The 21,214-nt window shown below is 38.0% G+C and overlaps 1 protein-coding gene across 12 annotated transcripts in view; it reads right to left on the bottom strand.

Moving 5' to 3' along the window:
* Positions 1–21,214, bottom strand: part of PARD3 (par-3 family cell polarity regulator) — a 434,123-nt gene that overhangs the window by 100,853 nt on the left and 312,056 nt on the right. For 8 of the 12 annotated variants that reach the window (XM_085227074.1, XM_085227077.1, XM_085227080.1 and 5 more), the window contains 2 exons: positions 18,923–19,033; positions 735–992 (listed from right to left, as the gene is read on the bottom strand). The exons of 1 other annotated variant lie outside the window; for it this stretch is intronic. In XM_085227074.1, the coding sequence (XP_085083200.1) occupies positions 735–992; positions 18,923–19,033 (369 nt within the window). Of the gene's footprint in view, positions 1–734; positions 993–16,693; positions 17,099–18,922; positions 19,034–21,214 lie in introns of those variants that run through there. 3 more of the 12 variants (XM_085227087.1, XM_085227084.1, XM_085227082.1) reach the window with 3 other exon arrangements.

The following is a 21,214-nucleotide window of genomic DNA, read 5'->3' as shown; positions in this document are numbered from 1 at the left end:
AGGAAACAGATGTATTTTCATTGTTGAAGTACAAAAAAGCTGTGAATGTTGCCTTTGGTTATTTCTACTTTACGTTAGTTTGCATACCTGTTTTAGCGTTCACTTTTCAAAATTCCAACAACAGAAACCAGAAGTTTTCCTGATTTCATCATAAGGCCGAGCATGACAAAGTTCAGATAATGTAACCCCAGGAAAAGTATAAATCATAAGCTACAAACCAAAACCAGAACATAATTCCTAACAAAAGCTTGGAGTTTGGTCTATGTTTTATCAAGAAGTTCCACCTGTTAGACTGAAGTTCAGAACCACAGAGCTAGAATTTAGATAAGCATTAACCTATTTTTGCTTTAATAGTATGAGCTTTACAGGAATATTGTAGCTGCTTTGAATAGGTAGGAAACATTGCATTCCACAGCCATATTAGTTAGAGTTCTGATAAATAAGCCAGGTAATATCACAAATACGAATTTTAAATGAATTATCCCAAATGTCTTGAACTCAAAATCATTTGAAGAATGAAGAAAAAAAAAATCTGAGTCTACAGGAAAAAAACTTCACATTCCATTCTGTTACCATTTGATTTATGGGAGGTCAATACTTTTCTACATAAAGGCTTTTAAAAAGCCATTAATAAAAAATGGAGTTCTGATTTCCCAATTGATGCACTGTAATCTCCCACAAGCATTACAAGGGCGGATGTGGTAAAAGCATAATGGTTGCTGTCTAGTGCCTACCTGTCTACAGGTGAAGACTTAGAATTCCATGGTTTCTTCACTTGGGCGTACAAGGCTTCAACTGTCTGTCCTTCTCTCGGGCTCTGCGGTCTGCTGGTCAGAGTTATTGTGCCACTATTTGAAGACGAGTCATAGGAAGAGATCCCAGCATACATTGGGTCTGCATCGCAGCCAAAAGTCCGGTTAAAATCCTGTATCTCAGCATAGTCACGTTCACGAGCTTGTCTCTCTCGAAATTCCCGAGTTTTTGCTTGAATTCTGAAAAATTAAAAGAAGGCTGAAACTAATTTCCCCCCTTCGTTTGAAAGCAGCAGCTAACAGACACTTTGGACAGCCCGTCTTAATGATGACTATTGATGTGTTTCCAGTTTCAGTTTGTCACAGAGTCTCACTTGTACACTGGATAGCGAAGTCTAGATCTTAAAAAAAAAAAAATGCCACAATAAGCAGTGGGCTTTAGGGAAGAAGGTTGATTATCCATTTTATTCTTTCATCGTAAAGTGAAAAAAAAGATTAGTCATAGTTGTCAGAGTTTATCTGTTGTTTTATGCATCTTATGAACTTTACACCATTACTTGACCTGCCTGAGAATGGCCAGACATCATTCATATTGCAAGTTACTCCAACAAACTCTGACAGGTATAGAGCTTCTAACACCTGCCTTCAGGGATGAATTTTAATGTACTTTCTCGGCCCAACAGTATAAAACTTATGGTTCCAAACCTTAGAAACCTAAGAAGATTAAAACACACACACACACACACACACACACACACACACTCTTAAGGATGTATGCATGCAGTAAACACCAGAAGTCGTTCCTTGTATAAATTGTTCAGAATGTGCATGTTTTATTAAAATATAAACAAACTGAATCTGTCACCTCCTAAAACTAGGCAGTTTCTTCACTCAGTTTCTTCTAACATTTGTCTTATGTAGAAGTTACAAGTGAAAGGTGATGCTCTATTGGGATTTGGTAACAAGTGCATTTGTTTAGCTATATGACCAAAAGTGACAAATAAAAACAGATGGCACTTAGGAATCTGACAAATATAAACTGAGCACACATCAAATTTTCAAAAGCACATAAACCTATTACAAAAATTTGATCTGGGCTTCAAAGTTTCATTGGTATTTTAGAAAATTTGATGTATCCCACACATGCTTAGTGAACTGAAGAAAACCACATGCACCCCCAATACTGTCTACTCAGACCAATGTAATGCTCTGTCATCATCTCAAAATGAAGCACTCAGCTGTCTCCTCCCTTCCATTAGCAAAATGTGTTCCTTTTTCATCTGATAGATAAAGCCACACAGTGTGACAATATCTATCCATCCAGACCACAGCTCTGGGCACCCCCCTGCTTGCTGACCAATTAAATGGAACAGCCTGCTCCAAGCCTTTGAATCCTTTGAAAGCAAGCCTTACCTATTTCTGAAAATAGGAAAGCCTAAGAGTTAGGTTACCATAGCATTTTTTGGAAATTTTTATCTTAGCCACATCATGTTCAAGATGAGTCTTTGCAAAAAGAAAAACGGACACACAAGGGGTGGGATTCTGGTTACAGTCGGACATCGCACTTCAGTCTTCTGCAGCAGGTGAATCCCTGTGAGCCACATATGGGCAGGTTCCATCACTGCCAACAGACTTCCAAGAGTTATGACTCTTTCATAGCAGTCAGTGTCTCCTAGCATGAGACCTACAGTGCTATGTAGGTCTCCTGGGGGATCTTGGCTTGCCATTCTTGATTTAGCTGCTCAAGCACAGGCAGCTTTACACAGCTGACAGCCCTCAGACACCCTGCCGGACCCCTAGCTGCCAGACCAGAAGGGCTGTTGTAGGCCCTTGTCACATCTGCCAGCCCTATGCTGACATCTCATAGACACTGACATAAGTCAAATGACAGAAGACAATTATGTGCATGCATGAGAATTCTACTCTGAGCTTTGTATGGGGAAGCCTAAATCAAAGTGTCTTCACCAAACAGAGCCCCAGCAAATATGCTAAGAGATCCTGGTAACAAAAGAACGGAATAAAAGGGCAACACGGACAGGCAGATCTATTTTCTTCAAAAAACCCGCAAGTGCAGACTAAGGGTACTGTTTTGGGAATCAAACTGATCCACTGAACTCTCTTCAACAGCCAGTAACAGCTGCACCAGTGGTTCAATGATGGATGTAAAGGCCTGAATTACCTCAGCTTCACTCTTTGTTTCTATGTCTACTACTACTGACTTTTACACCACAACTCTCGCCTGTATTCTGTCCCAGTGGAAAGGAAAACAAGCATACAATCAAAAAGAAAATGCAAGTAGGAGCAATCTGTAAAAAATTAACAATTTTAAATTAAGCAAACAGGTTATTTTTTTTTTTTTTTGACTAATTGCTTTTTACTTTAAGAGGGGAAAAAACGGACAAAACTGCAATGCTATTCAGCTGATTATATGCTCCTCTGTAATTTCCCAGTTTCATCAACACCCAACAGGACTTTTTTTTTTTTTTAAATTTACAGTGACAAAGAATTCAGCCTTAAACACCAAATCTATTTCAAATTTAAACTTTGTTTTTGCACGTGCTTTTAAGATACAAAGGTATATGCTACATTGTCCTGTATTCCAGAGGAATAGCAGGCCTGAAGGAGACCTGCAGTATTTGACTTGATCTCTCTGCAGACTGCAATTCCTATTTGTAGTTCTGTGTTAATTACCCCGTAGCAGAACATATTTACCCACTAATATTTGTCTTCTGAATGGAAAAAGCAAAGGAAATGCACAATTTTCGAGATACTGCTAAATTCTAGCACTTCATTTTAATTTCAGTGCATTGCCAAATATCTGACACCAATTTGAGGGAAAAAATGCTTTAGACAAGTAAAATATTAGTGCATGAAATCAAAGTGCATGAAAGCAAAGACATGGCAGGAGGAAATACAGTCAAAAAAAACCAAAATAACCGCCATAACCTGATGCACTCATAAAACTGAACTACCTGGTGATAACTGGTGATGTGGGCCTTCCTCTTACTGACTGCTATGATATGTGCTGGTGAACTTATCAAGTTTTGGACCATGAACATTACTTCAATCTCGACAGGTGCAAATTTCAGTGCCCCCAGTTTCACTGTTAACAAAATATTCTCATGTATCTGTTTATTGGCTATTTAATACGCTTCAACTCATAACATCATTTGCATCCTAACATTAAGATTCTCCCATGCATGGTTCAATGAAGAATACTTACTCCTATTCAAGTGGAAGTGAACTGATTGTTCAAGTGTTATCCAAATAATTACATTCACATCTACCAGGAATTTTTTTGAATTATTTCCTACAATTGCTTATAAATTGTGTTAATACACAGTATTAAAAATCAGAGTCTAAATGTGTTATACATTTTCCTGCTAATTATAACCAAAATATTCAGTAACCCTCTAAAATAGCATTTACAGGGGTGACTCAAAGGTGAGACTTACAAGATTTCTATCCGTACTGACATCCAAAATGTGCCGATTCTTTTTCTCTGAATGAATTTGCTACATGTCAAATCTAAACCAGTATTCTTCCAATATGATAAAAATATAGGTATTCTGATTAATTTTTAAGTATTGTTTAAAGTACAGCTCTGCTTGTCTTCTTCAAGACATACTATATTTAAGCACAGACTCCAAACTCAAAGAAACAAAATCATCAAAAAATTACGTAGATGCATTCTTGAAAGGAACACCAGCTAGTAGCTGAATATTACTCTATTCCTTGTTCAATTGTAATAGCTTTTATATAAAAACATATTTTGAGATTTAAGTTGAATTTAATGCTGTATTATTTTTATGTAGAGCCCCCTCCTTGCCTTCATCTATGCACGGTGTGGCTTAACTTACCATTAGCATGAACCAAATTAAGTGCACACTTGAGACGTGTCCATGCAGACTATGGTAGGAAAGACTAAAGTGATTATGTGAACACAGTGAAGCACAGACAAGAACCTGGAATTTGCTCTGTACTTCAGCCTTAATCAGCAGCGCTCCCGCTATTGAAATCCACTATCTGGACAAGCGTTCAACCAGAGTGCTTCAGGCTTATAACGTGGATATCTGTATTAAACTGTCTTCACCAAACAGTATTCCACGGCACAATAAAAATGCACGTCTGAAATTTCAGATCAGCTAATTTTGAGGATTTATTTTATGAACCTAATATGGGCTTAACAATGATAATAATGCTTAGTGTCTATATAACTCTCTCCATCTTGAAAGAGTTTTGCAAAAATTGCTGATCAATTTTGCAGTTCAAATGAAATGAAATTTTCAAAAATACAGAAGCTATCCCAAGAAGTTTCTTAAAACCCTCTTGCTGAAGCGTTAATATTGAATGCCATCAACCGTTTTTTTGATACTCAAATTATAATGTTCAGTGAAGTATAAACTATCCTCACGCATTTGTGCAGCACTCAATTCAAAAGCTAATGATAACTGCTTCAGATGACAATATTATTAGCTGCAGAACTTCCTATAATTGTTCAACAAGCTTTTCATTGCAAGCTAATCCAGTAATGACAGACATACCCATTGTATAGTGATTCCTATGCAAGTGAGATCGTGGTCACAGAAGTAAGCAGAAAGCTTTTGCTCTGCTGTCCCCAGCAAACAGCAGACACATTGTTCCCTTTTTCAAAACCTGCGAGTGGGATTCAGCTTTCGGATAAGGGCAACTGGCATTTTAGACACCCACGTACAGTTGTCAGCATGTTTTGTTCTCCTGGTAGACCTGGTCTACATTCCATCAGCAGGCCACTGCCTGGGGGGCCTACAGAGCTGTTCAGCCAGCATGGAAATGTGTCTGTGTTCAGAGACACAGAATCCTTCAAATCTAACAAATGCATCAAGTGCACACCCTCTGCTGTAAAGGGCACTTAGCCAGGTAGCTCAGATCAACTGCACTACTCTGCAAGACAAATCTTCTGAGCCAAATGCTCACATCAGTTCTGTGGAAACAAAACTTTTTCCAGCAGTGGAAAACTCACATCTGTGATGATAGCAGAGGTGCTGCAGGATTTGCCATATGATTTGTTTAGATCCTTTGAAATTTGGCTACTCTTAACTGACAAGCACAGTATGGGAGGGGTATTCACAGGTAGAACATTACAGTTGTTGCACTGGCAGCAATGTCCTCCCCTAAGAGCTGAAACAAAGTTGGCTGCAGCCTCTGGTGTGCAATTGCTTGGTCAATTCAATTAATCATCCTGCTGCTGCCAGGACTCGGTGATTGCCCAAGTGATTATCCACAACATAGTCTTTTCCACTGAGGCTCGGTGATTTACAAAATCAGTATTGAACGCTTGCAATTCCACATATGTGGGGCGGCTGACAATGCTTATTAGGGATAGAAACAGCATTGTGTAAGAACAGAAGCTAAATGACAAGCCATCCACAACTGACAGTTCTCAGTTCTTCTCCTATCAGACTGGCATTCCTCTCTATGATGGATTAAGAACCAAGAAAAACAACACATTTATAATGCCAGTCAGCTTGTTCAAGTTAGTCGGATGGGATGACAGCATTTGGTCCAGTTTTTGCCAGATATTGTTTCTAATAAAGAGGTCAGGAGGCACATTGGCCAGTAGCCAGATCTTGTCAGACACATCCCTTCCTCCTCTGCTAGAGAGAAATACCTTGTGGGCACAGCATGCCAGCAATAAGCCAGGTCTCACTGCTCCGCCTCCCTCTCCCCCCAGACGCCTTCAGGGCTTTAACGGTCCTTTTCCTAATTTTTGACAATCAAGTCAATATGGGAGCTTGTTCTGTTCTATATTTTCCTTTGACCTTTGTCTGGATCCAAGCAGAATTTTTCTGACAACTGTTCTTCTAATGAGGATACCTTGATTATAGGCATTATTTTGATTTCTCTCTGAATCTGCTTATGACACTTAGCTTTTCTTACCATTATTAGAGCTAGTCAGTTATCACAGTTATAACCATCTCTCAGCAAAACCATCTGGATTCTTAAGGAAATCATTCTCAAAAAGAACACCGTGGGCAATGAGTGATCATGGACAGCAACAAGCCACCCAACTGTGGGTAACACACAAACAAGAGAGATATTTCTTCTTCCTCTTGTGCCCTCCCACTTTATTCAAAACTTGAACACAAAGAAACTAAAAAACCCTGATAATTAAGTACTTTAAAATAGGAAAGCTTAATAACAACCTTTTTCAAGTTAATAAATGAACACTTCAACCGTATCTCCTGTGCATATATGTGTATCCAGTTAGCTAAGATATGGCTGCCCTCCATGAACACATAAAGGAACACACAAAATGTGGTCAGCTTGCTATGGATTATCACAGAAATACAAGGACAAAAATCAGAAAGGCCAAGGCATAATGTGAAATAGAAGTTGCAGGGAGCTTAAAAGATACAATAAGTCATTGTGTAGTTGTATTAGCAACTGATGGAAGAGGAAGGAAAAGGCTTCTTCCCTGCTTAGTACTGAGGGAATGAAATTAACATATGACGCTGAGGAGACAAAAGGCTTAATTTGTTAGTTTTTCCCTTCATACGTCTTCACTAAATGGTTCATTGCAACCAGGTGGCTGGTTAAGCTAGTTGAACTTCATCCTGCACACACCACTGTCTTAGGTAGTCTCAGACCTTTTTTCAGTAATCATGAGGAACTGTTGAGTACAGCTGAAGTATTGTAAGACCAGAAAAAGTCAAACATCCCCTAGAGGAGCAAACGAATTATTGACTCATCAGTTTAACGTCAACCCCCTGAGAAACTTTGAATCAAAACTATTGGTAAGCACTGAGGAAATAATGGGACAAGCAATAGCCACCACAAATTTATCAAGAACAGATGTGGTCAAGCCAATCTGATTTCCTTCAGTAAAAGTCTTTGTGAATAGGGGAGAAACAGTAGTAGATATCAGGCTAAGAAAAACAGCAACAGAAAGAAGCAATACATTGAACAGGTCAGTTTCTATAGAGCATCTAGAGAGGAGCAGCTCTTAGCAGGAGGATGGATTGAGACATTTTCTGCATAGATCCCTCTCTGAGTTTACTCAGTATTTTCATTATTAATTAGGACCCTTCTGAATCCGCACAAAATCCAAATGAAGGAAAATGAGAGGAAAAGATTGAAACTTCAAACGCTCTCGAAGGACAGAGCAGAATTCAAAATGCAAATTTATTTTAATAACAGGAAATAGAAAGTAATTTACACAGAATAATTAAGTATATAAAAAGAAAGGTAAAAACCTGGGAGCTGCTTTGTAGGAATGGACCTGAAAATTCTAGTGAGTGACAGATACTCCTGAGTCAGCAATGTCAAAGTGCTGTGGAAAAGGCAGCAAGGGCATAACAGCAGTCTCCTAATACATAAGGGAGAAAACAGTATTGTGTTTTCTATATGTAATGCAAATATTTTGTATTTAAGTTGCAGCAAGAATGACAAAGACTAGATGCCGTGGGCTGGGGAACATCCTAATTAAGAAGATAGTAGAACAGATTGACACAGGAAGTTTTCAAGTATGTCATCATAAACTGAGGTGAAATGCCGCCTCCCCCCCCCAGCTCCCAAACCTGAAATCCTGGATACCATAGACATCTTGCAGGAAATGCATATCTTGGAGATCCTACCTTGAAAAAGTAACATGAGCTCTCCTCCAGCTATACAAGGGCTGCTCCAAAAGTAACACCTCCTATTTTATTATGGTAACCCTTAAAGTGAGAGGTGGATATTGATGGTATGAGTCTTCCCACTAATATTCCATTCCATTTTGTCACTGTGCAAGAAATAGCAGCAGAGAGGTAGTCTAACACAATAGCCTCTGATACGTGCCCACTTACATTCATGAAAACTTGCTGAAAGATTATGAAAATCAAAGTGGATGTGCACACCGAGGTGGTGGGTAGTGCGTTTCAGCAGCAGTCACAGCAGGTCACCTCTAATGCTACAGATTTTTATGAGCACAGCATGCTGTTGGCCATTGCTGGTAAAAATGCATAGCTAACAATAGTGACTATGTTGAAAAAAGCTAACATTTTGTAACTGAGAATTTACTCTATGAACTAGTGTTATTATGCTCTTCATATCTGTTATAGTTTCCAGATAGATAAACAGGAGACATTACTTCTGGAACAACCTATGTATAATTCTGGACTTTTATAACGTGAGGGAAAGCACAATCACGACAGAGCAGCAAAGTTCTAGGCTGCAGCAAATGAGGATTTGCCCAAATAGAATAGCTACAGGCACAGAAATACAGAAAAGAAGCTGCTTACCTTCAGAAGGCCTTAAGTAAACAGGGATCACTAGTGAGATACCCTTACCTCCACTGCCAAACCTTAAATGAGGTCTGGGAAGGGGTGGATCCTGGCTGCAACCCTTCCAGTCACTCAGGTGTATTGCATACAGCTGAGCTCCCGTGGGTTGGCCCTGCCTTCCCACCAGGTGCTCAATCACTGCTTCAAGCTGTGACTTAGCATTTCTGCTACAACTTCTACAGAAATTTTATACACGTACATTTTCCATGTAATGTTTGTACAAGAACAGAGAAATATAACAAGGACTAGATTAAAAAAAAGAAAAGTCCACCAACTTTGAAATTAAAGAAATACATTGAAAATACACACAATCAGACAGTCTTAATTTTCTTTCTCCTCCAACAATCACAGCTTATCTACCAATTAGAAAATGTGATAGTACCAAGTGCCTCCCCTGCAATTCCCCCCTTCCTCAAATCCCACATGCAGAAGACCCCCCTGAGAATTTCAAAAACCTTTAATGAGCTTCAACCTGGGAGGGCTGTAGTAGGGAGAAAAAATAAAAGTGATTATTATAAGTGCTCTAATAAATTGAAAAAGCATGCTCATTTTTATAAGGACTCATATTTAAGAAGGCTGATACAAATGAAGATGTAAAGAAGCGAAAAAATGCAGGAGATAAAGTAAATATTACATTAATAAGCAGATAAAGTGCAAACGGATATTGGAAACCAAATGACACTAATGAAAATAAAGGTGTCACTAGAATCTTTTTTTCTAACCTGATGGAGTGTCCTATGCACCTCACCTCTACCTGTCCTTATCTTGATTCATCCCTTGTCTTCCCAAAGTGAAGACAACACCCTGCAGAGTGTCTCAAGCCTGGTTCCTTGGATCTTAGAGTAAGTAAGTAAAAATCCTGGCTTTTTTTTTTTTTTTTTTAATGCACATACACACACAAAATCTGTAAATTACCCCTTCCATGGAGCTTTAGGCTACACAGCTGATAGTCTGCAGCACTTTGGGGTGGAGAGTATACCTGCTGTGTTTTTTGTTTCACCAGAACCAAATGTATCAGGTACATAGGCAGGATAGTAGGTCCTCCTATCCCCAAATCAAACACTACAAAGACTACAATTTCTTGCCGTAATTTTCATGTCTGATCCTGAAGTCAGCAGCCCCAGCAATGGAGGATCATTCAGATGAGCAAACAGAGCTGTTATCCTGCTGGGAAGCAGGTTGCATCAAATAACATCATTGCTGCCTGTAAGAAAAGCAAATTTCTTTTGGTTTCCAAAACTAGGCAGATCCCCAGTCATTAGATTAATGTAGCTCTAATCTTCTATCAGCCCTTTTGCTGGTCTGAAGTACTCCTGAAGCAGATAAAAAGATTCAACTATGGCTAAAACACCTGAGAGAGCTCCTGCTTCAAACTGTCCTCACTCTAAGAGCACTGTCTTCATCTCTTATAGGGGCTTAGTTGGGCCATTACTTTCCCTGCAGCATTTTTCCAACTGAAGAACTAACCAGCAAACAGCACTGCTGGCTAGCATCTGAATTCTGTAGTTGGATGTGCAAGGAACAGCTGTTCTCATCTGTGCAAAACACTAATGAAAACAACATACTGTATATCAAATGCTACCATATATCATAGCACATATCAAATCAGCCATTCACAGATACTGCAAGCAGTAACTAGAGGTCTGGTTACAGTACTGTCATCAGTCAGTTGAGCTGATCCTATGCAGCATCATCCTCCTCCAGCTGGTACAGTAACATAAGCAACTATGAAATTCTGCCACTAGCTCAATTACAGGTCCATTATTCTGTGTTCCTGGTGCTATGTATGAAACAACCGAATCTTAAAGTTGGAAAATGAAACAGTGTGAAGTGACAAAAAATCACAATGAAAAACCTTACAACAAAGTAAGGGATTATATGAATCTCATACATTGAAGTTGAAAGAAAAAATAACAAAACAACCGCCAACAGAGAATATAGCTTTTATATGCTCAGGACCAAAAATTAACACCCACAACACCTCCCAGAGTTCATTTCTAAAACCCTGCTGGCTTGCAATACTGACTGACAGCTTAAGTCCACAGCATGGCCGGACACCGAACCAGGTGTGCTATAACCCATTAAGCGGAGCATCCTAGTAACTGGTTACAAAAGACAGGGTCCAGCTGTGGTGTGCAGACGGGACCTGTCTGCCTGTTGTGAATACACCATTAGGTGTCCTTCTGATTAGTCAAATAATTGCTGCTTTATCTGAAAATTAGAACAAAGAGAGCTTTTAGTGCAGCTTACTGTTAGACTCCAGCAGTGCCGTTGGGAAAATCTGAAGGGTTTTCAGTTCTGTTCCACACAGCACCAAGAGATGCAGCCATATTCAGTAAGTTTGTAATTATGCTACAACAATTTTCATTCTCAGATAAGTATTTGTTACAGCCACTCTAGAACTAACAGCGTGATTTATGGAACATCAGAAGACAGACTGTTGCCCTGTCCTGAAAGTCTTGGCTTGCAGAAGTAGAACACTGCAAATTAATGCTCTTATTAAAACTACTATATCTAACAGAGTCCTGAATCTGTATGATCTGCAAGACACCTTTACCAAATTTGTAACTCAAGAACATTATAGAGACCAAAAAAATATGGTAAGGGACTTGGCCAGTCCTTGTCAGTACAGTGCCTTGAATGTCTGTGGAAGAAGAACAGAGAAAATACGGAGTTTTAGTGTGATGTCTTATAATCTTAATCCATATATTTACAAAATGAAGTTAAAGAATGTGAGGAGCTTTGCTTAAAAAACACCTCAGCAACTATTATTCCACTCAAGCTTCAATTTACATATCTCCAGAAGTCCACATTTTTATGAAGCACAACTGATCTCAAATATTTTTCCTAACTTCATTATTCTCATGCTTTACTTTTGTGTTTTTTTACCAAAAAAAAAAAAAAAAAAGAAAGAAAAAAAAGCAGCATTGCTATTCATTTGTTTTCATATCCTGTGCCTCATCCCTTATGTAAAAAACAACTGCCAAAAAATGCTACAAATCTGAGTGAAATTGGAATATCCCTTGACAGGCAGACCCCATCCCAAAATAAATGACAATGAGAAACACATTGCTCTTATTTTCTGATTCACAGAGGGATTGTTTTCTCTCCTCTCTTATGGGCTGGAAAGGGGGTGGAAGTTTTATCAGAAAAGATTTTAAGCTAGTCACTTTAGAAAATATTTATATTCTGAATGTTTGCAGTAATTATGGATTTAGAGGGAATATTTATTGAGAGAGCTGTTAAATGGCAGCAAAATACAGCAGCAGCAAGTCTAAAGCTGAACCTTCACTTTATTTTAAAGACAGATAACACTTGGCTTATATGTAAAGCAAAAATTATCTCCATATCACAGTATGGTGGTTTTTTGTTTTTTGTTTTTTTTTTTGTTTTCCCCTAGAAGTAAAATGAAACAGCTTCATGAAAATATTTTGCTTAAAGCGAGAAAGTTGGGATTTTCCAACAAAAATATTATGGTCTCTCTGGGAAATCTGGAAAGACACCAAGAGTGTCCTGCTGCTCAGCCCCCCACTCCATCTGATACTTTAACAGTTCCAGATGGCCTTTACTACAGGATGACCTCTTCTCTATTCTTTTATGATGACCTCTGGGTCACAAATTATCTATAGGATGCTGCTGTCATTCTGTAAGACACCATTATATTCTTTCATCTAGAGAATAAAGATGCTTAACATTAAAACTCATTTTTGTTAGGCTGACCTTCCAATGATGATCAAAACAGACAGTTATTCCAATCAATGTCACTGCAGGAAAAAATATGCTTCATTTTTTGTGACACTGACATTACGAAATAAAGGCATTGTTTTAAATCAGATCACTTTCGTAATTGTACTTGGCTGGAGAGTATAGCACAGCATATTATGCTCATTTAAAATATCAAAAATATGGCTGTAATGGTTTTGATGAGCTATGCTGATGAAAGGGATGTGGTGTGTCATTTTCTTTTTCAAGTTAACGATGTGACTTATAGGATGTAACAAAACTTTTTGCACAGAATCTATTAATTATTTGTCTTTCTCTATCATCATAAATGGAGCACACTGACCTTGCATAGGAAAATATAATAAATAGTCCCAATGTACTAAATAAAGTAATAAGGTTAATTTCTTTCCCGCTGTCAGTAAATTCATGTTAGCAGTCTCTCGTCAGCTTGACATCAATTAATGATTTTAATTCCAGACTCTTGTCACAGTACTCACCACCCTTTCGTCTAATTAAAATGGATGATGCATGATGAAGGGAAAACACAAGACTTCTGTTCTTGTTGTAACATTTCTATTCATTAGTATACTTTTACAACAAAAGGCTTGTGGCTTTAATGGCACTAGAGAAAGATGAAGAGAAGTTTATTATATGTTGGAGATAAAGACTCTAACACCCTTAGGAAACATATAATACAGGAAACATTTTATGGAATGACCAAAACCTTCAGGAAAAAATATCGGTGTTATATTAGTTGCTAATGAACATACAGAATGTTTCACTCTAAGTTTAGGAAAAATCACTACATGAAAAACACACACCAGAATCATATTTCTGTTTATGTTAGCACCAAAATATGTTGTAAACCTAATCACTGATCTACAAAAGTAACAGTAAAAGTGCCATTGCGGAGACAAACGCCTAACCCACCTCTCCAAACAGCATCTCTGAGAGACACAGATCCTTAGTCATTCTTCCCACATTTTTTACCATATTCTCCTGAAGCTGTACTTCCAACTATTATAATCTTCTCCCCAAGTCCTGTTCTAAAATAGTGTTCCACGTTTGATTGCAAGACATTAAGATATACTTTGCCATACAAAAGCCTGTTGAGGTTCCCAGCCGGAAGCATCAATAGGGAGCCTGCTCCTAGTTCTTCAGCTCTGGGCACCCCAGCATGCCTCATCAGGAGCTCCCTTCCTGGCTCTGCAGCTGCAGCCAGCAGGTAGGACTCCCACGGCACCACTGATGTCAGCAGTGATGACATTTGCACAGAACAACGAGAAAACTAACAGCAGAATTATGTAAATGTAATTCCCTTCATAACCTACAGGAACAAAAGGTTATGTTTCCCAAAATGTAAAGGGGGAAAACTACAAAGAAATGGTTTTATTTTGCAGATGGCAACTACATCTACGTGTGAATGCATGAAACATAGTGCTGCTTTGCTGTGTGTTAATCTTCCTCCAACAAGGCTAGCAAAGACTGGAAGTTTACAGCTTCTTTTTTAGTGAGAAGGAAGGTACACGCTGTGACTCACTGGCACTGACTGCTCTGTCATCCTCGCAGCATTTCTGAAGCCTCTGTCACAGTGCTTCCAGCAATACAGCTATTTAATTCTCTTCCAAAATTTCTCCTTATCGCCTCACTACTGATCCTCACAAAACAGGTGTTTAAGCACCTGATTTTGCATCAATTTCTGTGGAAGCAGAGGAAGAATACAAAACTAGGATTAAAATACCTATGTATGGTAACAGAGATTTACAGAACATGAGTAAAGCTCTTAAGTCAGTGTATTAACCAAACAAAAAATATCCTATAGGCTGTTCTTTCCAGAGGAAGAATTGATCTAGAGGCAGATTAAAGAATCAGCACTATTCACCCATAGCTGGGATCACGTACTCCGAACTATAAGATTATACTAGAATTGCTGCTTTCATCTTTTTAAGTGGTGAACCATGCTAGATCAGCTGAACATGTGGAAAACTTCACAAAGAAGCACATTTATTTTCTTCTTCTGCTATCCACTACCTGACTACAAAGAGTAAAATTGGGCTGGGGAGTGTTTCTGTTGCTAGAAAACACCCAGGGCTGAAGACAGGTGCAGGAGGCATGGGCTGTGCCATGCAGGTGACCAGAACAGCACGTGTCAGAGTTCAGGAGAGGCAGGACACTGGCAAAGGTTTTTGATCTGCTAAAGATTTCTGTTGCACTGAAGATAGAGAAGAAAAGATATGCAAAGCAAAATCCAAGGGTGAAAGAGGTATCAGAACCTGCTGTTAGAAAGATGTCTCACCAGCATGAGCCACCAACCAAAACAAGAAGACAAAACTAAGCAGTGGGTTTCTGAACACTTCTGTCTTCCAATCTCCTAAGAAAGAAACTGTACTGTCTTGAAGGAGTCAGAAAACATTCCAGGGCAATCTGCGGAATACCCCATGGTCACAGTGATTAGTGAGAAAACCCTGACCTGGGAGGTTCTCAAAGATCAGAGTTTATGCAGTGAAAAGGTCTATGGGTTTCCAAGGGCTTAGATTCAAGACATTACTCTGAGGAAGACAGGCCAGCCACAGATTCATCAGGAAACCAGAAGTGGCAGATGACCTCCTGTAATAAAAGCATGCAGGGCTGTTCTCCCAGTCTTATCAATCCAATATAGCATCTTAATCCTATTCAATTTTAGCAGTCCAGAGGTGCAACATGACAAAGAGGGGCTCCTAGTGTTCCTGTGATTTGGAACAAGAAAAAGAGGTAATTGAATTCACAGCTTATCCAAATTCCTCAAGACTCTGCAGTTCACTGTTTTTTAGGAGCCACAAAGCCAAGTTCAGAAAATCTATTACTTCATTTTTTCTTATACTTTTGGTTGGTGTCCATGCTGGACAGAAAAAATCCTTTCCAAGAGCATATCAACTGAATTTGCAGAACAGTGCTTGGCAGATATTCAAGTATTATGGAAGCAGACTTCCTTTTCTAGAGTAAATCTGTGTTAAAGAATAGTGATACACGGACAACCTCCAACAGTCTTCAATGAACCATTAGTATGAACTTCTAAGATTTTACAAGTAGCAAACATCTTAGAGCAAATTCGGAAAGACTAGTGAGTGTTCTTCACAGATGTCACTTCTAATTTTTCCAGTATTCTATTTTATTGAAAACTGTCTCTGTTTTTATCTAGATAATTTCCTTCTCTCTTTAAAATTCTCTTTTTTTTTTTTTAAATTGTCAGTAAATAGATACCATATATAGAAGAGATTTGCTCCTAGTAAGGCATTATTACTAATAATATATTTACATAAGGCAATTTTAGTAATTTTAATCACAGCAAATTGAAGAACATTAATTTGCTTATTTTTCTCATAATCAATATGAACACATTTTTATGACTAAAGAAGACACTACTGCAAGCACAGTATCAAGTCAAAGCATAATAATTTTATAAAATTGTGGGCATGATTGATTTTTTAATTGACCATTCACTTGTTCTCTGACCCTCTAAGGATTTTTCTTCCAAGCCTCTCAAACACAGTAAATTCATTAAATCCAGTCTATTTCCCCAAAGTATTGCATCATTATAGAGGTATATAGCATCAAATACCAAGTAAAACATTGCAACTGAATCACACCACTAAAAACACTGAGGAAGAAAAACCCACAGAAAACAAAGTTAAAATAGCAGCCATTACAAACCAATACTTGTTTAGACAGTAATATTTCACTGTCTAATCATAAGCATTTTGAGGGATTGTTCAGTTAATTTGCGAGAGTATTATCCATGAATAGCTTGTCTTTAACAGCATTTTTTTACAGGATCAGAAGGAAACTCTCTGCAATCTAACTGCACAAATATTTAAGGTCTCTATGGATCAAATCAACATCTGAATTTTTCAGAAACATAAGGAAGAACCTCACACATTTGGTTGCTATTTTATTATCTTTTATTAGTTGTACATGCCACTATCCCCAAAGAACTTGCATTCCCTTATAGACATAACACAAAGGAGAGCAAATATGCAGTTAGGGAAGGAGAATAACAGGTGGAGGACCTATGTTATGATAACATCAAGCTGTTATGAAGTTCTTGCACATGCATTTTCTGCAGGTTCAGTGAAGACATAAAATTGCTTTAAAACAAACAAGGAGTGAGATTCTAGGAAAGATTCAAAATGGTTAGCAGAACTCAATGGACAGGGATTAGGAATTTGCTCCATGCGTGGGGAACTATACAAATAATTTCATAATTCTACCTTGGTACCCAGCGTGACTATTGCAACCTCTCCTATATCATCACATGGACAGTCTATACTCTCACCATTCTTACTGAGAGAGACAGAGAGACACAGAGAGACAGAGAAAGAAGAATGAAGAGAGAAAAAAACACATTACTAATTCAAAATAACTAACTCACTCTTCCTTCTTTGCATAAATGTATGTGGCTGATTAGCTGGGGACCTACTGCTGCTAACAAGCCCCAAGTGCTTGGCAGTCTTAGGTTCAGCAGAGTGCATTAAACCAGAGATCAGCACTATGAACAGCAGTATGAACTATATGGATATCCCTTCTCTAGCCCTGAGCTGCCTGGAGCTATTGAGGCAGCTTTCAGTGTCTCTGCACTCTCGATATAAGCTTATGCAGAAATTAGGTAGTCTGTCCATGGGTTAAGGAAAGTTGATTGCACAAACACACTTATCTCCAAAGTCAATTATTTCCTTCATTTCCAGTATTTCCCTTTACAATTTAATCTGAAAGCCTATTACTCTAAAAAACAGGAACAGATTTAGCGACCTGTTTCATTTTTCGATAAAAGAGAGAAAATAAAAAACCAATCTGACAAGTAAAAAACAACCAAATACTGTGATCCAGCCACCCTCTACCATCAAAATGGATGGAGAAAGGCATGAATAACTTTTTACATACATTTATGAGTATATTTGTTAGAGCAAAAAAAAAAAAAAAAAAAAAAAAAAATTCCCATAATGTAATCCAAACAGATGGTCACACACGATAAAGTTTCTACAGTTTAACAAGTTGATCTTCAGTAACTTGTAATGTACAGCCTGCCTTGACTGCAATGCAAATCCCTTAGCCCTTAAAACAACTGAAAGCTTACTGTTATACACTGAACTGAGGAAACTACACAAGAGATACTATAATGATGATACCATCATCTGTAAATTTCTGTTCTTACCTACTGAAGACAAAGTTGCAAAGAGATGATGGTAAAAGGGACCATTATGACTAACTAGTCACGCCTCTGTACAAGGACAACACTTTGTTTCATACTTCCTGCTACAGCTGAATTACAGCATAATTTTTAGATAAATCATCTCAACTCATTCACTTTCACTGCTAAACATGCCTGAATCCAGACAGCATTCAAGCTTTGTAGTCCTTTAGTGTTTGTCTCCTCATTGACGAGCTTTCTTTTCAAAGAGGACTTCTCTCCTCCAAACACAGCCCTCAATACTAGATAATTTATAACTAAAGATTCCAAGATTTTAGCTAAATTTACATGAGATATTAGCCTAGGCCCCCACATAACTTGGTCTACAAGAGACAGGATGAACAGTAGATTGGAAATATTGAGAAGAGCATATAGGCATATATTAAATAGGTTTTAATGTTAAGGGAAGCTGACAAGGAAAAATAGAGGTACTCACCACTCATTTTTACAATTAGCAGTTTAATATACATATCATTCCATAAACAGACTGCATGACATAAATAGACTGAACTCCAGTGACCAATACACCAATAATTGTAATTCTTAGGTGTTTCTAAATATACCAGTGAAAAACCTAGATATGCAAGACTTTGATGAAAAATACAAAACATATTTCACTTTATATAAATATTTGTTTTCTGAAAAAGTCAATAAAATCAGTTATAGAAAGTATAAAGAAACCATTTCATATTATTAATTGAGTCTCCTCAATATAGAAAGGAGCTCTGGACCTACAGAAAGATGCTTACTGCAGCCCAATGTCCAAAATACTAATTTCCAAAATAAATCCATCTTTGTCTTTTTAAAGTATATAAACATATCAACATTTGGGAAATTTCATCAGCAAAAATTGAACTTCAGTTATTTAGTTTAAAAAACAAACTCTCTCTATCAAGGTTTAAGCAAATACTGAAGTCTACCTCTCCTGTTCTTGCTTCATTCGTATTCTCTCCTCTTCTGAAGTAAGAGCTTCCTGCACTTTTATTTTACCAGTTTTCTCACTCTTGTCATCTTTGCGATGTTTGCCAAACCTGTTAATAACACACAAAAAAAGAATCTAACTTGTGAAATGAACACAACTGTATTTTCCTTTTCCTATGACAAAAAGAATCCTTGCTGCTTGAAAACCAGCAAGGGATAATGCAAAGACCTCAGAATCACAATATGTAATACTTTCAGGCTGCTTTTGTTGGTGGGCTTTTTTTGTTGTTTGTTCTGGTTTTTGTTTTGTTTGTTTGTTTTGTGTAGGTTGTTCTGCTTTTTTTTTTTTTTTTTCCTTCATTCCTCTTAGAAGCTTATAGAATTCCTCCCTAAAGAACACAACAAAACAAGAAAGGGATAGCGTCTCATTCCTTATTTCTGACAGGGCTGCTGTTCTTGAATACATGGTCAATGTTTCAGAAATTACTCAACACTCTCACTGCCAAAGAATACAAATAAAGTTTACAATAAGTGGAGGCCTTCACAAATGAACTGCAAAAGACAAACAGCCATATGTCCAACAACTGCCCAATAAGCAGAACCACCGACCACAACCTCCCCACAAAAGCAGTTTCAGCACACAGTGGACAACATCCAAAATAGAAATTTATTTTTTTTCCAGCACTAAGGGTTTAAGGGTTTTTTAAACAATGTTCTTCCCCAAGGGTTCTTGCAAGGTTCCGTGCAATGAGAGAGGGCAGAGGGCTGGCACTGGCCTGGCTGTCACAGTCAGAAGATGTTGCCAGCTCAGTGTTTGCCCTCCTCATATCTCTTACCCCTCACAGGCAACATTTCAAGTAGTTTATGTTTCTTCCATATTTGCACATTCCATTGGATTTTTTTAGACTTTCAGGCAGAGCACGGTCAGACATTTGAGATATTTAGCTATTACTGGGACAAAATTTTGTGTATGTGTTAGGCATTTCAGATCAACTTTGAAAGGAATGATTTTTGTACAGTAAAATCCAATGTCTAATCATAGCCCGAGACTAGACGATCATTTTCTGTCTATGTAAGGCTGGAATCTGTACACAGTATCTTCTTAGAGTACCTACCTATTAAACATGGCATCATTTATCACACTAAACGCAGCAAGCATTTTACTTTGTGGACTGACAGTTGTGGTACTTTGCACACAAAAGCCCACAGCAAAAGACAGAAGCAAACACTGAAATATGCAATGTCCAGCAATGGTGTAGACACCCAGAATGTTCACAATCAGTGAAACAAAACAGAGAGTTCTTAAAACTTTCTTCTGGCCCGTGTTTATAATATTTAGAGTCCACCAGGCATTTATTGCATTTTCCTTCTTGTTCCTGTTCATACCAGTACAAAGCCATTGTGTGGGCTGAAGACATACTGTACAGTGAAGGAACACGCAGAAACATTCATTTCTGATCACCCAGTGAAGAGAGAGCATTATACTGAGTAACCACGTATGTGGATCTTAGAACAGCTGCTAAAACAACAACAACAAAAACAACCAACAAATGTGCAGTGCAGGAGCATGTACACAAACTGTAAAGTGCATGGCTGTTTTCCACAGTTCCAGACTGCTCACTTCCAAAGTAATTCAGGCATATGAAAACTAAAATTGTGCATTAATAATTATCGGAAAAATGAAAGGCAGAGGACATTATAGGGTTAAGAAACATAAAATACCACAAAAGTGAAATCTCTGGTTTTATGATGTGTTATACATAAAACTGTCATACTTAGATTCAGTGACTAGAAATACCACCACGTATCTTTTAAAACATCTATTTATTAAAGGGTAGTCAAAGCTATTATACAAAACAGTTACATATATGACAAAAGAGATTCCAGTGAACTTCTGGATGTCTTACACTATACAAAAAAGAATAGTTAATTTAAAATAGCCTTAAATCTTGTAGCCAAGAGAGGAGTAAAACCTTGGCAGAAAAACTGTGGAACAGAGCCATTTTACCCTGATGCACAAGGAGTGCTGGGGTGGTAGGGCTCTGAGTGACAGAAGATGCGGGGCTGTGGGAGATGCACAACATATGTAGTGCTGTGGCACAGCATCTCTGGGATGCTTGTGTTTACTTCTCCCTGCTGCCCTTCCTTGCTTCATTCAAATGTCAGGTAAACTAAAAGAACCAACTTCTGGAATAGCCAGTGCATTTTCAAAAATGAGCTAGTGGTTAAAAAAAAAAAAAAAAAGTGAAATTGGATCTCTGTTACTATCTATCAGATTTGGGCAGCAAAAT

This window comes from Meleagris gallopavo, chromosome 6 (assembly GCF_905368555.1).
Source record: "Meleagris gallopavo chromosome 6, MGAL_WU_HG_1.1, whole genome shotgun sequence".
Classification (NCBI taxonomy): Eukaryota; Metazoa; Chordata; class Aves; order Galliformes; family Phasianidae; genus Meleagris; species Meleagris gallopavo.
This window is presented reverse-complemented; position numbering and strand designations above follow the sequence as displayed.